Source organism: Carassius carassius, chromosome 1 (assembly GCF_963082965.1).
Source record: "Carassius carassius chromosome 1, fCarCar2.1, whole genome shotgun sequence".
In the NCBI taxonomy this organism is placed as follows: domain Eukaryota; kingdom Metazoa; phylum Chordata; class Actinopteri; order Cypriniformes; family Cyprinidae; genus Carassius; species Carassius carassius.
In genome coordinates, this window is record NC_081755.1 from 15,341,241 (window position 1) to 15,360,736 (window position 19,496).

At 38.2% G+C, this 19,496-nt stretch overlaps 1 protein-coding gene across 1 annotated transcript in view; it reads left to right on the forward strand.

The window, feature by feature from the left end:
- Positions 1 to 1,146: 1,146 nt before the first annotated feature.
- Positions 1,147 to 19,496, forward strand: part of LOC132148953 (gastrula zinc finger protein XlCGF57.1-like) — a 42,752-nt gene continuing 24,402 nt past the window's right edge. The window contains exon 1 of the mRNA XM_059557814.1: positions 1,147 to 1,414. Coding sequence (XP_059413797.1) covers positions 1,330 to 1,414 — 85 coding nt within the window. The 5' untranslated portion in view covers positions 1,147 to 1,329. The remainder of the gene's footprint in view (positions 1,415 to 19,496) is intronic.

Sequence of the window (19,496 nt, forward strand, 5' to 3'; positions counted from 1 at the left end):
TTGTTGAATAAAGTCGTTATTTTTGTTTTATTCATGTACAAAAAGTTTTCTTGTCGCTTCATAACGTTATGGTTGAACCACTGATGGCAGATGGGCTATTCTGACGATGCTTTTCATACTTTCCTGGACCTCGACACTGTTATATATCTTAAATTGTGTTCCAAAGATGAACAAAGCTTTTACGGGTTTGGAACAAAGTAAGTGACTTGTGACAAAAATTTTCATTTTTGGGTGGGATATCCCTATAACAGTAAAAAGTGTACAAATACATTTATTAGACAATTATTTTATAAAAGTAGATACCTAAATCCTAGCAGGAAATGTTTCTGGAATGTTTCACAGATATTATGTGGGGAAAAAAGCTTGGTCCCCCACTTTTCTATTTCTTTTGTATTTCTAACAAACCTAGGTAACTATATTTGAAAATCCTTCAAAACATTTATGTTAGTAATTATACTCTGTCAGAATGTATGAATATTGATGGAAACTGTTCATATTGTTCGGATCAGCCAGAAAAATTGGTACATATTTTTTTTATGAATGTTAACACTAGCATTTTTGGGAAGATTTATCCTTGTTTGTCCAAGAGAAATCTAATTATAGTTGTGATTTGACTTTGTGATTTGAGTTTTTAATTAAAAAGTATATCTGTAAACAATATGCTGAATCTTATGATTTTATTTGGTAAGTTTCATATCCATACAAGTAAAATAAATAATTCTGAACCTTGTTTGAAGGTTTTTATTGTTAATTTTCATTAATATATGGATTCTATAAAATGTATTGATAGTAAAGATTAAAGATACAATTATATGTGCTTAAGATTTTAATTCATTTGAAAAGTGATCTTATATATGTTGTCTTTTGGAATATTGACATTTTTTCTTTCTATTCTTGTCAACTTGTATATTTCGATAATTTTTTTTTTTCTTTTATTTGAATTTCTTGTTTCAATTGTATGTTTTTTTTTCATTGTTTCTCATTAAAAAAAATCATTAGTAATGATAACTTTTACAAACCATCTACAAATGTTTTCATCGAGTGTAATCTATTAAATATAATCTACAAATCATTAAATACCAAATATAATCTTATTAAAAATATTAACATTTTAATTTATTTTCATTTTTTTCTCTTTTCAGGTGATTTAAGTCCATTATCTCTCACTTTGACTTACTCCCTCACCAGTGTGCGAAAAAACTACTGAACTAGGGAGCTGATTGAGATGCAGATAGAGATTTAGTTTGGACTTATTTTTCTACTGTTAATTATTCTTATTTTAAACACAGAAAAACTCAACTGAGATCCACGTGGCACACCATTATAAAGATGGCCTTTAGTAGAGGGCAGTGTGAAGACAAGAAGATTGACGAAACATTCAGTGACAAACATGAAGATACTGAGAAACAAACAGGTTGGTTTTTCATTCTCAAAGCTGAACTCACTCATTTGAACTAAAATGTCACAAAAATGCCCAGCTGTACAAAAAAAAAAAAAAAAAAACTTGTACAGAAGTAATCTGAACAAAAGAGTTATTAAACCCCAAATCTACTTCTCAATTAAAAACAAAAATAGCCCCTTTCACACAGTAATAACAGTAAATTGCCGTAAAATTACCAGATCGACTTTACCGGTAAATTAAAAAATGCGCTGTTCACATAGTCAATGACATTCCGTCTTTTTTCCGGAAAAGCACCATTCACACATCCATTCCAAAATACCGGTAAATTCTGTGACATCATTAACCTCTAAACAGTATTTGTAAACATGGAGGGGTATATGCGGTCAGTGTTTTTGTTGATCTTACATTTTTGTTTCAAACTTTAGCATTCATGCAACTGCTTTTGTTACACAGACGTCGTAATAGACGACTGGTTAAAATAATTATACTCACCATTAATAAAAAACCTGATGCTGTCGGGAGCTGACAAATTTAGTGAAATTTGGCTTGAAAGTAGTAATAGCACAATGAAGTTGCGATTGTAAATTCCAGTCTGTAAAACGCGCGAAATTGCAGAAAAGGAGCGTTCACAAATGTAGCATATGTTGATCCAAATTCATATCAAATAGTCTATGTGCCGTCAACACAGCTGAACAGTTCTGCGTTCAAAATGAGTTCAAAAGATGGCGCGAAGCAACGGAAAACGTAATTACCATGAATATGACAGAGGGAAATAGTAAAAATACATTTGAATTATTTACTAATAAACTAGTGTTTTCTGAGTATGTGTCACAAGGATGAAGTTACCTGACTCGTCATCTCCTCATTAGACGTGCCTTCTATACGGTGTAGCCGCACTGTGTTGAACATTATAATGAACTCAAATGATATATAGGGAATTTTAATAATAATCAGGAATATGATTAATATATATATATCATATGACATTACATTAAATTTATTGAAGATGAAAAATAGGTCAATTGTATATATCAATAACTCATTACAGGGCACTGTAATTTACTCATTAATATGTCAATATTCCATTCTTCATATCAATTATAGTGATATCTCTTACTGTAAATTACCGCAAATCAAACAGTGGTTTGTCCAGCAAATGGTCGTAAGATTAACTTATCAACTTTCAATAAAGTTATCACTTCTTATAATTCAAGGAAAAATATTCTCTGGCCATGATAACATTATCCTATCATTATGAAATTTCGGTTACTAAAAAGTAAAGAGCTTGTAGCTAAAGATCAGGCATTTCATTGACTCGTGAGGTGAGTGTTTCAGACAGAGGCAATCATGAATATATATTGGTTTTTAATAATTGAACTAATAATACATCAAACTACAAATCACACAGAGTAAATACGCGTACGACAATACAGACAGTAAACTTTGTACAAGACATAACGTAATCCAAATGAGGGAGAAAGAGAGAGAGAATGAGTGAGAGAGGATGAGAGAGGTGAAAGAATTAGGCATGATCACAGAATCACGCGCTCAGTTATGCAAACTCACAGACAGTGACCCTTGAAAGACAACAATGAATCAAATCACCTTGAAAAGGTAATAGACAAACTTTAAGCAGCATTTAAATCTCCATAGAGAATGATACTTGCATGTGGTCATTTTGTGACTAGCCAGACCAGCGTGCATGTGAGCGTGGTCCTTTGTAGCTAGGCGTGTTCTTTCGTGTCTTCCGGGGCTGCTGCGGAATCGCGCGATATTTGAATTTTGAAAGGTCCAACAAACGTAATGATTCCAGAATTCGTCTTCCTCGTGTAGAGAGGAACTTAGTAAGTAAAAGAAATGAAAACAACGGAGATGAAAGCTACGGAGGTGAAAGCTCCCGAAAGGGGCCATGAGAACGGCTGTTCTCTCAGCCGCCGTGCTGAGATCAACGGCGATAGAAAAGCGGACCAAGAGCACGAAGAAGAGCAAGAAAAACACAAAGAGAGCAGAGAGGAGGAACTTCCTGGGTCAGTTCTACTTATGGAGTGACTGGTTCACGCCTCTGTTTGCGTGAACAACCAATGAACGTCCGCGATCTGAAGCGGGAAAAACGTTCCTTTGTCTCTGGGGAACCACCCACTCTAATAAGTTATGGCTTATCAGATTTCAGCAGTGATATTCTAGCAAGTTCGTAATTCCAGATTAATACATTTTTCATTAATTTGCTTTATATAAGTGAGTCCGTCAAAGCATGACGATTAAACAGATATCAAAAATAACATATATAACTGATAGAAACACGACGTTACATTCATATGCAGAATTACACACATTTAAAGTTTGATTAACACACAATAAAACTGCAGATACTCCAATTTATATGGGGAAAACATCTAATGCACCAAATAGCAATACTCAATACATTTAGAATACATTGAGAAAAGGTACCAGTTTAGAATACATTGAGAAAAGGTACCAGTGATCTGGCTTTGCTGTTCTGTCAGTTAGGTTATAAAGTTTTACGACCTGGTCAGGGGGGTAGGTTTACAGAATCATGACTCTTTGTGAGAACATTCATTCCAAAAACATTTCCCATTTACAAGTCAGCAATTTATAATCCTCGCATAACAGGATTAGCCACTTTAAGCAACACACAAATTTATTCACAATACATATTATTAAGGACTTACATAAAGAGCGTAAATTGTGTGTGTGTGTGTGCTTATGTGTGTGTCTGTGTGTGTGTGTTGTGGAATGTGTTTCGTTTCTCCTTTGAGGCTGCTCACGTGACTGTGGAATTTCTCATCCAGTGTCGTAAATAATTTAATTCCAGCCAGGCTGGCGCCAGGCCAGGCATTTAGTTTAGAGAGAGTTGGGTTTATATGCCTGAATTCAAAATCTACAAGCTTTGGGTTTGCATTGTTTTAGATTCAACGAACCGTGATTCATTAGTTCAGAACCAATGAATCAATGAACTGCATATCCGTTACAATGGATTTGGAGTACAATGGAGTTGTTGTTGTTTATTTGTTTAAATATTGGATATAGTGCACATATATCTGGGTTTAACGTTAAAACATTGTTACATGCTTGAACTGTTTTATATCTTTAGATTTTATTTTAGACAATTCGTGATGATTTGAGAAGGCTAAACTGATCAAACATAGGCTATGATCAACTCTCTCTCTCTGTGCTGGCCGCTTGTCATTTTAAAAACAAAACTTACAGGCCTATTTAACGATCAAAAACTGCTCCAAACGTACGAAACCGAACCATTTTAATAGCTGAAACAGTTGTAGGCTATAAGCTGTTTTGGGAGAATTGGGAAAAAAAAGACTGGCTGAACATCTTCAAGTGAGTTGCGGGGCAAACCAAAAGTTGATGCGGAATGTCCAGCACTCTTCTTCACTGCTCCGACTTCTCGTTTTTATCCTATGTGTTTTTCCCTATGTAAAAACTAGAATAAGTTGTAAAACTTAAAGTTATTATTATTTTTATTTTTCTTGTGTTTGTGATTTCGTAACAGGCCGCGGGTTGAGATCCACTGGTTTAGAGCTACAGGATTTGTGGAGTAGCTAGCTAAACCCCCAAATAGATTGACAAAAAAATAATAATAATAAATTCTTCCACTACTACTTCATTTGTGGTGGTCGTTTATTTTTTAGATATTTAAGATGCAATGTTTTCAGTTTATTGATTATCTGACTGTGAATGCATTGCTCTCTGAGACGGTTAACAGTTAGTTATTTTATCATACGTTACTGCATCACTAACAGTTCCTCTCAGATGACAACAAATTTCTTCATCCGCCTGGATAAGGAGAAGAGCTTTAATTTCACTGTTGCTCTAGTTGGATGACATTTCTTTTATTTTCGTAAACATTGCGTGAATACATCGCATTGTTATGATTGGCTCAGAGTAGACGTCTTACGTCACCGCGTTCTGAACTAGTACGTGCTCATACCGGTAATTTTCCTTCTGCTTTCACACACAGCAGAATTCCGGCAATTTACTGGTAATGTTACAATTTTTCATACCGGTAAATTACCGGAACAAATTTACCGGTATTTTTTAAAAGATCCTGTTCACACATGATCCCTTTATGACAATTTACCGGTAATTTTCCGGAAAAGTCTGTTTTAAAGATTAGTTTTAATACTAATATTAACATTAGTTTTAATACTAATATTAACATCCCTGATGTTTAAATAATGCTTAAAGTTAATTTCAGTGTTGGGCAGCAGCTAGCTACAAGTAACGTAACTCCATTTTTTCAGCAGCTTATCCAGTAGCTCACCTACTTTTAAAACAATGTAGCTTTTCCAGTAACAGACTGAACCTGCAATAGACTGAAGCAGCGCAATGTCTTCTTACAAGGTCATATACTAAAGCAGTGCATTACCGTCATCTTTTGGTACTGGGGTTGGGTATCGTTGGGGTTTTTTACGATATCAGTGCCATTTCGATACTTTTAAAATGGAACCGGTGCCAGAACCGATACTTATAAAAAAAACTTTTTAAAAAAGAGCCACAAAAAACTATGGATAACATTAAATAACGTTACAAAATATTTAAAATCCATAGTTTTCACACACTCCTTGGATGCTCCCATTTCCCAAGTTTCACTTACTCTAAGCATATATGGAATAATAAATAATAATAATAATAATAATAAATGTATTTCATGATCTGGGTCATAGCTTAATAGAAAACCACACATAATGTTTCTACTTTATCAATCAATCTGATAGTTAGGTAAAATGAGTGCTGTCTGTCTGTCTGTCTTGTCTGTTAATCAAAATCGAATCGAAACCGCGATTTGAGACGTTGCGATGTGATGTGGACGCGATATTACTATGTTCCAGAGCATCTGCATGACTGCAGCCCTGAGTGGCAGAATTACTACACCTCCGTTCTCCCCAATCAGCTCTGCTCTAGCCAACTGATTATGTTAAACAACTTAAGCTTCGAATCGACAGACAACGAAAAAAAAGGTATTTTGCAAGAGCTGCGTCACAATGCATCAGGAGCATCCCCAATTCATGTTCGCTATTCCCAATTCAGAAGACCGCACACACAGCCTGTCTCTAAATGCTGAATGCATACTCGCTCCTCTCTTCCCCACGTGGCGCGAATCCCGTGTCACGGACAAGCCGTTCACATTGGCCGCACTCATGCAGCCTGTTTCGTAACGCTCGGTTATATTCATGTGCGCACTGCACCGGAAATCTTCACGAGCGCATCTGGCAGTATGGATGAGGTTCGATGCATGCACGCAATTCTCGTCAGCTCTCGCCTGACTTCGCGTTTAAAACGATTGTAAATTCAGTCTAACTGCTTGCTAATTTCACTTGGATGAAATGAAACATTCAGCACATTTTCCACTTGTTCTTAAAATCCCTAATACAGTGTAACATATGTAATACTTTAATAATTGACTAAAGAAATTATTTATAAAAATAAAATATTTCCAGTGAAATTCAGTAATTAAGTTAATTTTGTAGTAGTTTACCATTATAATCTTGTCTGCTGAAAAAAAAAATCGGAATTGCTTGACTTTGTAAATTTAAAATCACAAATCAAATCGCAATGTCTGTCTTTAATCGGTTCTGTGAATGACTGTATGGTCATTCTTTATAAAGTAGCAACAATGTCGTTTGTAAAGTACAGTACTGTGCAAAAGTCTTAGGCACATTAGTATTTTCACCCCAAAAAAGGGTTTTAAGCCAGTTATTTATATATTTTGCTTTAGTATGTCAGTGGAAAATATCAATTTACATTTCTAAACAATCATTTTGCTATTAATTTGAATAATAATCTAGTGAGATTTTTTAATGTGCAAGCAGATCACTGTGTGAAGCACCTGCTGTTTTCAGACTGCTTGTGCATTCAAAAATCTCACTAGATGATTATTAAAATTAATGGCAATGGCAAGACTTTTGCACAGTAGTGTATGTTTAAAGTATGTATAATTAAATTAGGTAAGTGGCGTGATAACTACAAGGACTCCGTGACACATACTAAAACAGACAGAGTATAAATACACAGGGAAATGACAATGCTAATGGGGAATTGGCTGAGTGCAATAATTAATGACCAGTGACAGCTGAGTGCAATGAGGAGACAGAGATCGTGGGGAAGGTGGTTCAGGAAGTGACAGACACCGTGGGGAAGGATGACATCTAGTGGTTACCCAGGGAACACAAACCAGACACTGTGACGATACCCCCCCTCTGCGGAGCGGCTACCAGAAGCTCCAAGACGTGACTGACAAAACAAGAGACCAGGAGGGAGGTGGACAGGTGGAGGCTCAGGGGGAGGGACGGAGGGCCAGGTAAAATGGGGAAAACAGAGACAAGAGGAACATGTAAATTGGGGAAACAGAGACAAGAAGTGCAAACACAAAAACAGGGAGCCCAGGAGGGAGGTGGACCGGCGGAGGATCAGGGGGAGGGACGGAGGGCCAGGCTCACAGAGGGGAACAGAGACAGGAAGTGAACAAAAAACAACAACAACAACAACACAACAGGAGCACAACATATCCGTGTGGTCGAGACAGAGGCCCTCCCGGGCGGAGCAGAAGACCACCCCATCCATGCGGTCAAGACAGAAGCCCCCCAGGGCAAAGCAGAAGACCACCACATCCGTGTGGTCGAGACTGAAGCCCACCAGGGTGGCGCCGAAGACCACCACATCCGTGTGGTCGAGACAGAAGCCAACCCAGGGCGGCGCAGAAGACCACCACAGTGGGATCGAATTGACAGGAGAGCAAGTCTGGTTAGGCAAGTCTGAAACCGAGAACATGAACAAGTTAAGGGTGGCCTCCGTGGCCACGACAGGAGCAGTCGAGCGCTCAGAGAGTTCGACTGAGACGTGACGAGGCTCTGGAAGTTCCGCTGAGGCGAGGGGAAGCTCTGGTAATCCCATGGTGTTTGGACTGGATTCCAGAAGATCAATGCTGACTTGACTCTGCTCATGAAGATCATTGGTGGCCTGACTCTGCTCATTAAGATCATTGGTGACTTGCATTTGTTCATGAAGATCATTGGTGACTTGCATTTGTTCATGAAGATCATTGGTGACTTGCATTTGTTCATGAAGATCATTGGTAACTTGCATTTGTTCATGAAGATCAATGGTGACTTGCCTTAGTTCATGAAGATCATTGGTGACTTGCATTTGTTCATGAAGCTCAATGGTGACTTGCCTTTGCCCATGAAGATAGTCGGTGACTTGACCTTGCCCATGAAGAACACTGGTGACTTGACCTTGCCCATGAAGATCAATGGTGACTTGACCTTGTTCATGAAGAATACTGGTGACTGGACCTTGCCCATGAAGATCAATGGTGACTTGACCTTGTTCATGAAGAATACTGGTGACTGGACCTTGCCCATGAAGATCATTGGTGACTTGCCTTTGTCCATGAATTTCACCGGTGACTTGGCTTGACTCCGGAGTGTCAACGGTGACTAGCCCTGACTCTGGAGGGTCAACGGTGACTAGTCCTGACTCTGGAGGGTCAACGGTGATTAGCCCTGACTCTGGAAGGTCAACGGTGACTAGCCCTGACTCTGGAAGGTCAACGGTGACTAGCCCTGACTCTGGAAGGTCAACGGTGACTAGCCCTGACTCTGGAGGGTCCACGGGAACCTGACTCGACTCTGGAGGGTCAACGGGAACCTGACTCTACTCTGGAGGGTCAACAGGAACCTGACTCGACTCTGGAGGGTCAGCTGTGACTGTCATCCTGTGCAGTGGCTCTGGGCTGGCGGCCACCTTGTGCAGTGGCTCTGGGTTGGCGGCCACCTTTTGCAGTGGCGCTGGCTCAGCAGACGTGACGTGAACACTCCTGGGAATCTCTAGGATTTTGGTCAGCATAGAAAAAGAATCCAAAAATGTTTCAGCGGCCATCTTGGGCAGTGGCGCTGGGCTGGCGGTCATCTTGCATTGTGGCGCTGGGCTGGCGACCACTTTGTGCTGTGGCGTTGGACTGGCGTCCATCTTGCCTCGTGGCGCTTGGCTGGCGGCCATCTTGTGCAGTGTCGCTGAACCTGCGGCCATCATGGGTAGTGGTGCTGGGCTGGTGGCCATCCTGGGCAGCAGCGCTGGGCCGGCGGCCATTCTGCGCAGTGGCTCTGGGCTGGCGGCCATCTTGTGCTGTGGTGCTGGGCTGGCATCCATCTTGCCTCATGGCGCTGGGCTGGCGGCCATCTTGTGCAGTGGCGCTGGACTTGCGGTTATCCTGGGCAGTGGCGCTGGCTCGGCAGACGTGCGCTTCCTCTGCCTTCTCTGTCAGCCATGGTGAGACGGCGGCTCCGATCCGTCCCACACGAGTCCCGGGTCGAAGGGGGGCCATAATGGAGAGCGATGCTGAATCTCCTCTCGACCACTCACTCCTCTGCGACCTCCCCTGGTCCCACGAAACACGACCAGGCGTGTTCCCTCAAACCGACTCTTTCTCTCCCGCTCGGTGGCTGGGGAAGAAACATCAAAAGACATACCGCTGGATCTGTGTGTGACGGAGTCCTTCTGTCACGATATCCACACAAGAACGGAAGACAGGTAGATCCAAATGCAGTAAGTCTTTATTAGATAATCCAAATCATAATCCAGTCCAGGCAGGGGTCAAAACCAAAGCAGCAATACAAACATAAACAGACACAAAACAATCGGGCAAGAACAGGGCTAGAAGTGGCGTGATAACTACAAGGACTTCGTGACACATACTAAAACAGACAGGGTATAAATACACAGGGAAATGACAATGCTAATGGGGAATTGGCTGTGTGCAATGATTAATGACCAGTGACAGCTGAGTGCAATGAGGAGACCGAGATCGTGGGGAATGTGGTTCAGGAAGTGACAGACACCGTGGGGAAGGAGGACATCTACAGTCGTGGCCAAAAGTTTGGAGAATTACATAAATATTGGAAATTGGAAAAGTTGCTGCTTAAATTTTTATAATAGCAATTTGCATATACTCCAGAATGTTATGAAGAGTGATCAGATGAATTGCATAGTCCTTATTTGCCATGAAAATTAACTTAATCCCAAAAATACCTTTCCACTGCATTTCATTGCTGTCATTAAAGGACCTGCTGAGATCATTTCAGTAATCGTCTTGTTAACTCAAGTGAGAATGTTGACGAGCACAAGGCTGGAGATCATTATGTCAGGCTGATTGGGTTAGAATGGCAGACTTGACATGTTAAAAGGAGGGTGATGCTTGAAATCATTGTTCTTCCATTGTTAACCATGGTGACCTGCAAAGAAACACGTGCAGCCATCATTGCGTTGCATAAAAATGGCTTCACAGGCAAGGATATTGTGGCTACTAAGATTGCACCTAAATCAACAATTTTATAGGATCATCAAGAACTTCAAGGAAAGAGGTTCAATTCTTGTAAAGAAGGCTTCAGGGCGTCCAAGAAAGTCCAGCAAGCACCAGGATCGTCTCCTGAAGAAAGAAGGGCAGCAAAGAAGCCACTTCTCTCCAAAAAAAACATTAGGGACAGATTGATCTTCTGCAGAAAGTATAGTGAATGGACTGCTGAGGACTGGGGCAAAGTCATATTCTCCGATGAAGCCCCTTTCCGATTGTTTGGGGCATCTGGAAAAAGGCTTGTCCGGAGAAGAAAAGGTGAGCGCTACCATCAGTCCTGTGTCATGCCAACAATAAAGCATCCTGACACCATTCATGTGTGGGGTTGCTTCTCATCCAAGGGAGTGGGCTCACTCACAATTCTGCCCAAAAACACAGCCATGAATAAAGAATGGTACCAAAACACCCTCCAACAGCAAATTCTTCCAACAATCCAACAACAGTTTGGTGAAGAACAATGCATTTTCCAGCACGATGGAGCACCGTGCCATAAGGCAAAAGTGCAACACTGCAAATACTGACTCTTTGCATAAATGTCATGTAATTTTAGTTAAAAAGCCTTTGAAACATATGAAGTGCTTGTAATTATATTTCAGTACATCACAGAAACAACTGAAACCAAGATCTAAAAGCAGTTTAGCAGCAAACTTTTTGAAAACTAATATTTATGTAATTCTCAAAACTTTTGGCCATGACTGTAGTGGTTACCCAGGGAACACAAACCAGACACTGTGACACAACCGTGTGACGTAAATGTTACACCACTTACTATACTATAATGCCGTATTCCGGGTAGACAAGACAAAAACAATAAAACCCATTATAAACGAGGCATATTGTTGCATCCAGTGGGGACATAATTACTGATTATAATGACTTATACTGTCTTTTTACAAATTGCATATCGCAGTGTGTAAACATAAGACCATGTCTGCATTTGTTGAATGGAGAAACGGCAAACATCAAGCACTACTCTACACTGCTCAAAACTCGTGTTTGAATCATCTGTGGAAAACTCTTTAAATATGAAAACAAATATACAGTAATAGTCAGAAGCGCCTGACTGTCCTTGCAAAGCTGGGATTTGCCCACTTTATATAAACGGATACCATATTGTAGGCTACTCTGCCAGGAAACGGTCCTCATCCTCTGTAAAATGCGCTGCACTCATCTGAATATTTGGGTTGAACTGTTCCAGAACAGTGTTGTAAATACAACTTAACTACTGATTTCTAGTTGTGTCCTCTTTTGGAAGACCAATCAAAGTAGTTTCGCTTTCAGATCTTCTTTATATACCTAGAGCATGTAAGTCTCAAAAGTGAAAGGAAAAATTTAAATCACGTCATATGACACCTTTAAAGTAATGTGCAGCACTTCTTTGTTTACAGTGGTAACCAAGGAAATGCTGTAGATGACCGCGCGTCTTGTTTAGAGTTTGTTAACAGCCAACTCCTAGATGGAGAAGGGGTGCTGTTAGCGACGCTGTCTATGAGCGTCAGCTCTAGACCGATCATCCCTCTTAGAGGAGGACTTGGAGTGCCGAGAAATGCATTTCCTGAAATCAGCCGATTGCGCTTTCTCCCTGAACTTCTCCACAACAGCCTCAACGAAAGCCTGCTCAGCAAAAGCAGAGCTTTGAGGATATAGTATTTTCTTTCTACCCGATAGCCGTGAGGTTTATCCACAGATGTCTTTGCTTAGTCACTATTGCCACGATTGAATGCCCAATGGAAGCAGCAGTTTGCTTGGTGGCATGGAGAGCCAAATCTGTAATGCGGCGCAGGTCTTTGACCACCTCAGGCGACAAACCTCTGCCCTTATACAAATTCTTAAGCGGGTCAGCCCTGATAGGTTTGTAACACTGGCATGGTGTGCAAAGCACCACCAGCCTGACCCGCTGCTACATATGTCCTGCCATTCAAGTGCAAAGAAGTCTGAAGCGCTACTGATGTCAAGGCTGGAATCTTTAAAGATGATGACTTACCCTGTGAGAGAGAGCTCACAAAAATCTCTTCAACAGGGGGCATCCTCACGTATCCGTGCTCAGCCACACCCTAAAAATTAGCATAACATGCTGAAAGGGATGCAATCTAAAGGAATATGGTTTAGTTTAGAGTTTAGATACAGTAGGTGGCCAGCCTATCTGGGCCTTACTGCCGCGCTAACTGTAATTCAGTCGCGTGTTGAAATCATTCGCGAAACTAACGCCAGGTGGCGCAAAGGGACGGATTGCGAAATGAATGTAATTATAAAGTGAGATAGCAGTAAGTAAAACAACAATAACATTATGATATAACATTGTAACATTTAAAAAAAAAGAACATAATTTTTTTTACAATTTGTTAATTTTTAAAATGTAGGATAGTCTTAGGCTACAGTCTACTAAACAAAAATTAAAAGAAGACCTTTACACAAAGGATCATATGTATGCTATTTTTATTAAACAGTAAATAAAAAAAAAAAAATATATATATATATATATATATATATATATATATATATATATATATATATATATTTGTGCTGTCAACGTTAACGCGTTAACGCATGCGATTAATTTTTGTCTGGTTTAACGTGTCAAAATATTTAACGCAATTAACGCAGCATCCGTATTTTCTGCCATCCGTTGGCTAGCTTTACATTGTATGATCACGCTCTTATTCATTTAAATGCTTTTAAACATTTCAAGCGAGGCAAGACAAAAGAGAATGCGCTGTCTGTGAATGATGTGACACATACACACGTACACACACACACACACACACACACACACACAATGCATAGACAGGGCGCCAGAATCCAGTTCTCTTAAGCGCTTGAACTAACAATAAACATCCCAAAGTGCCAGTTTTGTCGATTATCCTCATAAGAGCAATCTTAAATGATTTATATAAAGTCTAAAATGAACAAAAAGAGTTGTGAGAGAATGAGGCGAGATCCATAGACAGTATATAAACGGTGAGATCCGCGTGTCTATCTGCTCTTAAAGGGACAGCAGCCAATAAAGCTTCCTGTCAGTAAAGTTAAATAACAAAGGGAACAGAGAAAATGACTCCCTGCTCTTGACTAAATAACTTTTGTAGCTTTAATAAGGATTAACTATTTAATTTATAGTTTATGCAGTGCAGACTGCATATAACTTTGATAACTTTATTAAATTTCTGTATATTTCCTAACTGTTAAGACAGGAAGGGCAGGAGTAAACATGACATTTATTATGGGTTTATGTTAGCATTGTTTTAAGTTTACTTAAATTAAAAACTGTTATATTTTTGAAGCCTAATAATAAATGTAAAAAAAAAAAAAAAATCAGTAGCTGTATTAATATCAGTAATACTGGCCTTCATTCATAAAAAGATGTCATTTAAACAAGTATTTAAATTTAACTGTGAAATTATTACATGAAAAAATATTTATTACATAAATAAAAATATTGCGATTAATTGCGATTAATCACAGAAAAAATGTGTGATTAATCTAGTTAAAGTTTTTAATCGATTGACAGCACTAATATATATATATAAGCTAAAGTTCTAAGTTCACCAGACATTTGGCGTGAGCACTTTGACATATTGTTAATTATGATTTTTTTTCCATCGATACTGAAACGCACACAACCTATTTACCTCATGAATAATAGTTAAGCTTCAAATGGGCAACATCACGATTATGGAAACGTTTGGATTTCTCCCGATTGAGAGCCCAAGCTTTATTACTAAGCCTATATTATTATATACTGCAATTATATTTATCCATTAGAATTATATATTTTTAATTATTGTTTTGTTCTGATAAATTTGTTAAATTTAAAGGATTTGTTGTAAAATATTTTCTTATAGCCTATTTTTTTCCTCTCACAAACTCTGATTTATTTTTTTGCGTGTTTTAAAAAAACATGCAGCAAACGAAAATATTAATACATTAAAATGAAACGTATACACGACTCATATATTCAGCAAATGAAAATAGGCGATTAATCTGTTAAAATTTGTTACTCTTGGTTAACAGTAATTATAATTATTTTACTTCAGAACAGAGCCTGGGACTAATCTAGGCTAACCAGGGTTTTTTTTTATTTTTTTATTGCATCTGAAAATGACTTTGTTCATTACATTCACTTCACATGCTCTGGCGCAGATCAGCCTCCTGCGATGCTCAGCTGTGGACGATTTAAAAATGTATGATATAAAGCAGTGGTTCTCAACCCGCGGCCCGTCACGAATTCACAATGCTGAATTGAAAAAAAAAAAAAAAACTACTTTAGCAGTTTGTAAAATACAAGCGCGCACTTTGGCAGAATTCAATTCAAATAGTCATCAACAGCCATTAGGTAAATTGCCTTTAAGGTAAAATTGCGCATCAGAATGGACACATTTGTTTTTTAAGGGAGAAAAAAAAGAAATTCAAAAAATGCCAGCGAATGAACATGTACAAACTGTGAATAGTCGCAGTATCAGTATGGAGAAGTGCTGGATTTTCGTTTTTTTGTCGCGCAACTCACTTGAAGTTCAGGCAAATAGAAACCCCATACACTAGCAATCCTTAATTGAAGAAATGTGGCAAAACATCTCCTGAGAGAACCTCATATTATTAAATTCAAAAGTGCTTTCCATATTTGGATCAAAATAGGCTACATTTGTGAACGCACATTTTCTGAAATGTTGCGCGTCAGGTCATGCAAGCCTGCATCTTAAAGCCTCTGTCGAACTTTCTGCGTCCGCGAGTTCGCTATGGATCGCTAGGTAGGCGTGACGTAAAAATCGTCATTGGAGAGTGTGTGCCAAGGCTCTGAGCAGGCGACCGCGCGGACAGGTGCGCGTGGTCAGTAGGTCAATTGCAGAGCTGGCCATCAGCCTGCGCATTCAGAAGTATAAATTGAAGAAGTCTGCATCCGCGCTGGCCATGTCTGCGTCTGATTGCTCATGCGGAGAGTATAACACAGACGTTACAATCGCAACTTCTTTGTGCTGTTACTCCTTTCAAGCTGAATCTCACAAAATTGGTCAGCTCCCGACAGCATCAGGTGTTTTATTTATGGGGAGTAGAATTGTTTACTTCAATGAATGTGATAGATTATACATCATAATAGTTAGGCTATAATATTATAAATCAGGTTGGTTTGTATTGCTGACGTAATATGTAAATTATATGCGACTTGCACTTAGACCATAGTGCGGCCCGCTGGAAAAAAAGGTTGAGAACCACTAAGTTGCTGTCCCATTTTATACAGGAATTGTTCATTTTAAAAAATCGAATTATCATAATAATTCAGAACTTTTTTTTACTTATAAACTCCTTGAGAATTTAAAGTTAGTTTAATAGTAGCCTATATAAATTCAAGTTTAAAAAAAAAGTTTTTAATTGCTTAAATTATTTTTATTAATTAATAATATGTTATCATGTTTATTCTTGTAAAAAAATACGTGTTTATTCTTTAAGAAAACAAGGGAAAAAATAAGGGACAATCCGAACTAAAATATTATTTCAACCATACAGCATGTGAATAAATAAAATGCATAACGTTTCTGGTGTTTGGATTTGTACTTCAATATAATGAGCTCCTAGTTTAAGAATAGCCCTAGACTCGTTTCTCTCTCTCTCTCTCTCTCTCTAACAGCATTAGCTCAGTAAAATATGTCTTCCTTCCTTTAGAATGAATGTTTTCCTGCCTTGCTAAATGTTGGTCTCGTGATCAATAAGTTGTATTCGCCTCAATCTGATTCAGTAAAGTCAAACCGCAGACAGTGAAGCCTCGGAGACCCGCGCGCTGTGAGGCGGGAACAGAGGATTCCACTTGGTCTTAAAGCCTTCCGCAAACATCCACGATCACAAATAACAATGATTTTTGTAAAATAATGATTAATTATTAATTGATGATTTGTTATTATCATTATGGTCTTGTGAAAATAATAATATGGGCTGCGAGAAAATTATGAATACAAAGAGTAGTGCTGCTGAGTGCAGGCATGTTTCAGCCCAGTAACACACCGTTCCTCAGAGCCAAAACACAGACCGAATTCTGTTCAGCTGGAGGGGGTTGGGTTTTGGATAGTTATGCGTGGCTTGTGGGGGTCGAGATAAAGGTGTGAATTGCTCTTTCATATGGACAGTGTCTTATGAGGCTTTCACTTGCTGAACTGGTTTATATAGGATTGTTGTTTTGGTTATACACTAAGTAGACATCCAAAAGGCCCTTTTTACCGCTGCACGTACCACGGCGGCGGCGGTATAAAGTGCATTTGCAGCCTTTGACCGCTGAGTGGCGCTTTAACCACAAGTTATCAAACAAGCGCATCAAAGCACGTTTTCGCTAATAGACGTCAGTTTTGCCTCACTGATGTGTTAGATTTGATGGCTTCAGTCAGGGAAAATGAAAGAAAAACACTGTAGTTAAAATATTTAATATCCACAGACAAAAGTTGGGTACTTATGAAGTTATGTGCATTTCTTAGAACAAATTCAAGCAGGATAAATGTCAAGCCTGTGCCTGAACCTGTGATAATATTTTCTCTAATCTACATGGTATTAAACCATATTTTAGATTTGACACATTTAAAAGGTGTGCAGTATTATTTATATTATATTATGCGTTATATTATTCAAAAGAAATTGTGGTTTACTTTGCATCGGAGCATTAAAAGTGGTAGCCTATTTTAGGGGGGTTGGCTACATGGATTAATATGCAAAATGTCAATATTTTCATATATTATGCCTATAGCCTATTTTAATTTATATTTTCAATATAAATATATTTTGTTGTTTTCATAAGGATTACTTTATCACAGAATATCTGTTTGTGGCACTTGTTTAGTTTAAAAGTAGACATGTCAAGCTTTCTATAGATATCTCTCTCATGTCCCTTCGTTGAGTATTCACTGAGTTACAGTTCATTTTAATGACGTGTTTGTAAATGAAGATCAGCGCAGACAAAGGCTGCAGACAGCACACCTTGTTTGTTATCTTTATTTTATAAGTGCATAAAGTTTTGTTGTTATTATGTCTGTATCCAAAAAAGTAGACCCTTTACAGATTCGATTGATGTATTGCTCTTATCTGTACGATTAAAACTGAAAGTGTAATTTAAGTTCTTTTCGGGGTTATCAGGAGAAAATGACTCATAACGCGTATCCGCGTTAATCGACTCCAGAGGGTTAATAAAACAACATGCATTTTTGTTATTCGTTACCTGTCCTTTAACTTATTGGGGAAAAAACATTTGTCTGTAAACTGATCAAGAAATTGTTGCATGTTTAAATGTGAAGCACTGTATAATTTCGTTCCCATTATTTAGGCCTAATTTGCCTAAAACAAGAAACGAAATAAAATTAAACCGGCACGATTAAATCTTTGAAACTCTAAAGAATAATAAAACGTCCTCACAATTAAACTCAAGTTCTCTCATTATAATCAACAACATTCACACGATGTAAAAAAAAGCTTTAGTAATTGACAACTAAAGTAATTTTAAAGGGAACCTTCTTTACTTGTTTTTAAAGTAGGGTAATATCATATAGCCTAAAAAAAATCCCTGTTTTTTTTTATTTATTTTTTTTAGAAAAGAAAATCTGATTTATGATTTAAACCGATTTTTAAATCAATATTCAAATGACGAAGAAATTTTACAAAACAAGTTTTAATATAGTTCTTTATCATTCATTTAGCAGTCAAATTTATAACTGCAACAAGATGATAAAAAAAAAACAGTACTGTTATTTCCTTAATGCTGGAAAGATGCTATTTTTTTTTAATACTAGCCCATCATGCATCTAACCATCCACTCAGCTTTAAGAGCTGTTCAGATTAAAACTGCCAGCTCTGCAGTGAGTCAGTGTCATGGACAGAGGACCTGTTAAAATTTTTTCTAGTTTATATTTCCATCTCGTTATGCCACTGGTTTAGATTTTTTTTTTTTTTTTCTTATAGAACTTATTTGTAAATAGAGCAGTCACTGTCTGTGTCTACACCGGACGCGAAAGTTGTCATCTGTGCCCCACAGCGAAAAGTGTGTCTAAACTTGATGACATCACACTATAGTGTCAAATCATCTGAAAGCAGTGTCAGAACATTTCTTCATAAACAGAACGAGCATCAGTTCACTGATGGGGATCGTGTCCAGTGTGTCCATCACTGTGTTCTGTTGTCTTTTGTTGGATCGTTCCACTCGTGTCCAGTGTAGACCTGGCATGCGTTTTTTATTGTTTTATTTTACAGCCCTGCTTGTTTTAATGTTTTTATTAAATATCTGTATTGACTGCATGGTCATATTATCGAATTATTTACTGCCATGCGACCTACAAAAGTAAAGCTTGGCGAGTCGATGAACGAGCATTGCTGCAGGTTGATTTTTGGCGGATGTGCCATGCTTGTGCAACCGCGGACATCTTCATTTCGTCGGGTGAAACGTCTCTCTCACTCGCAGCAGAGTCTGTGAGAAGCAACAACTTCCCCTCCACGCGCTCTGATACCAGAAACATAACATAGCATATAAAATAATAATAGTAAAAAAAATAACAGGAGAGTTTCAAAGTGCCTTAAGCTATTTTGTGTAAACTTTTTTCCCTATAGCCTATCACATGCCAAACTAATAACATTGTAAGCATTACTTCTTTAATTGCTGCTTTCTGCTGTGAAAATTTTGTTTGTGATGAAAATAACAGTATATTTTTGTCAGTTTTTTTTATCTAAACAGATTGATTAACTTCAAGATTT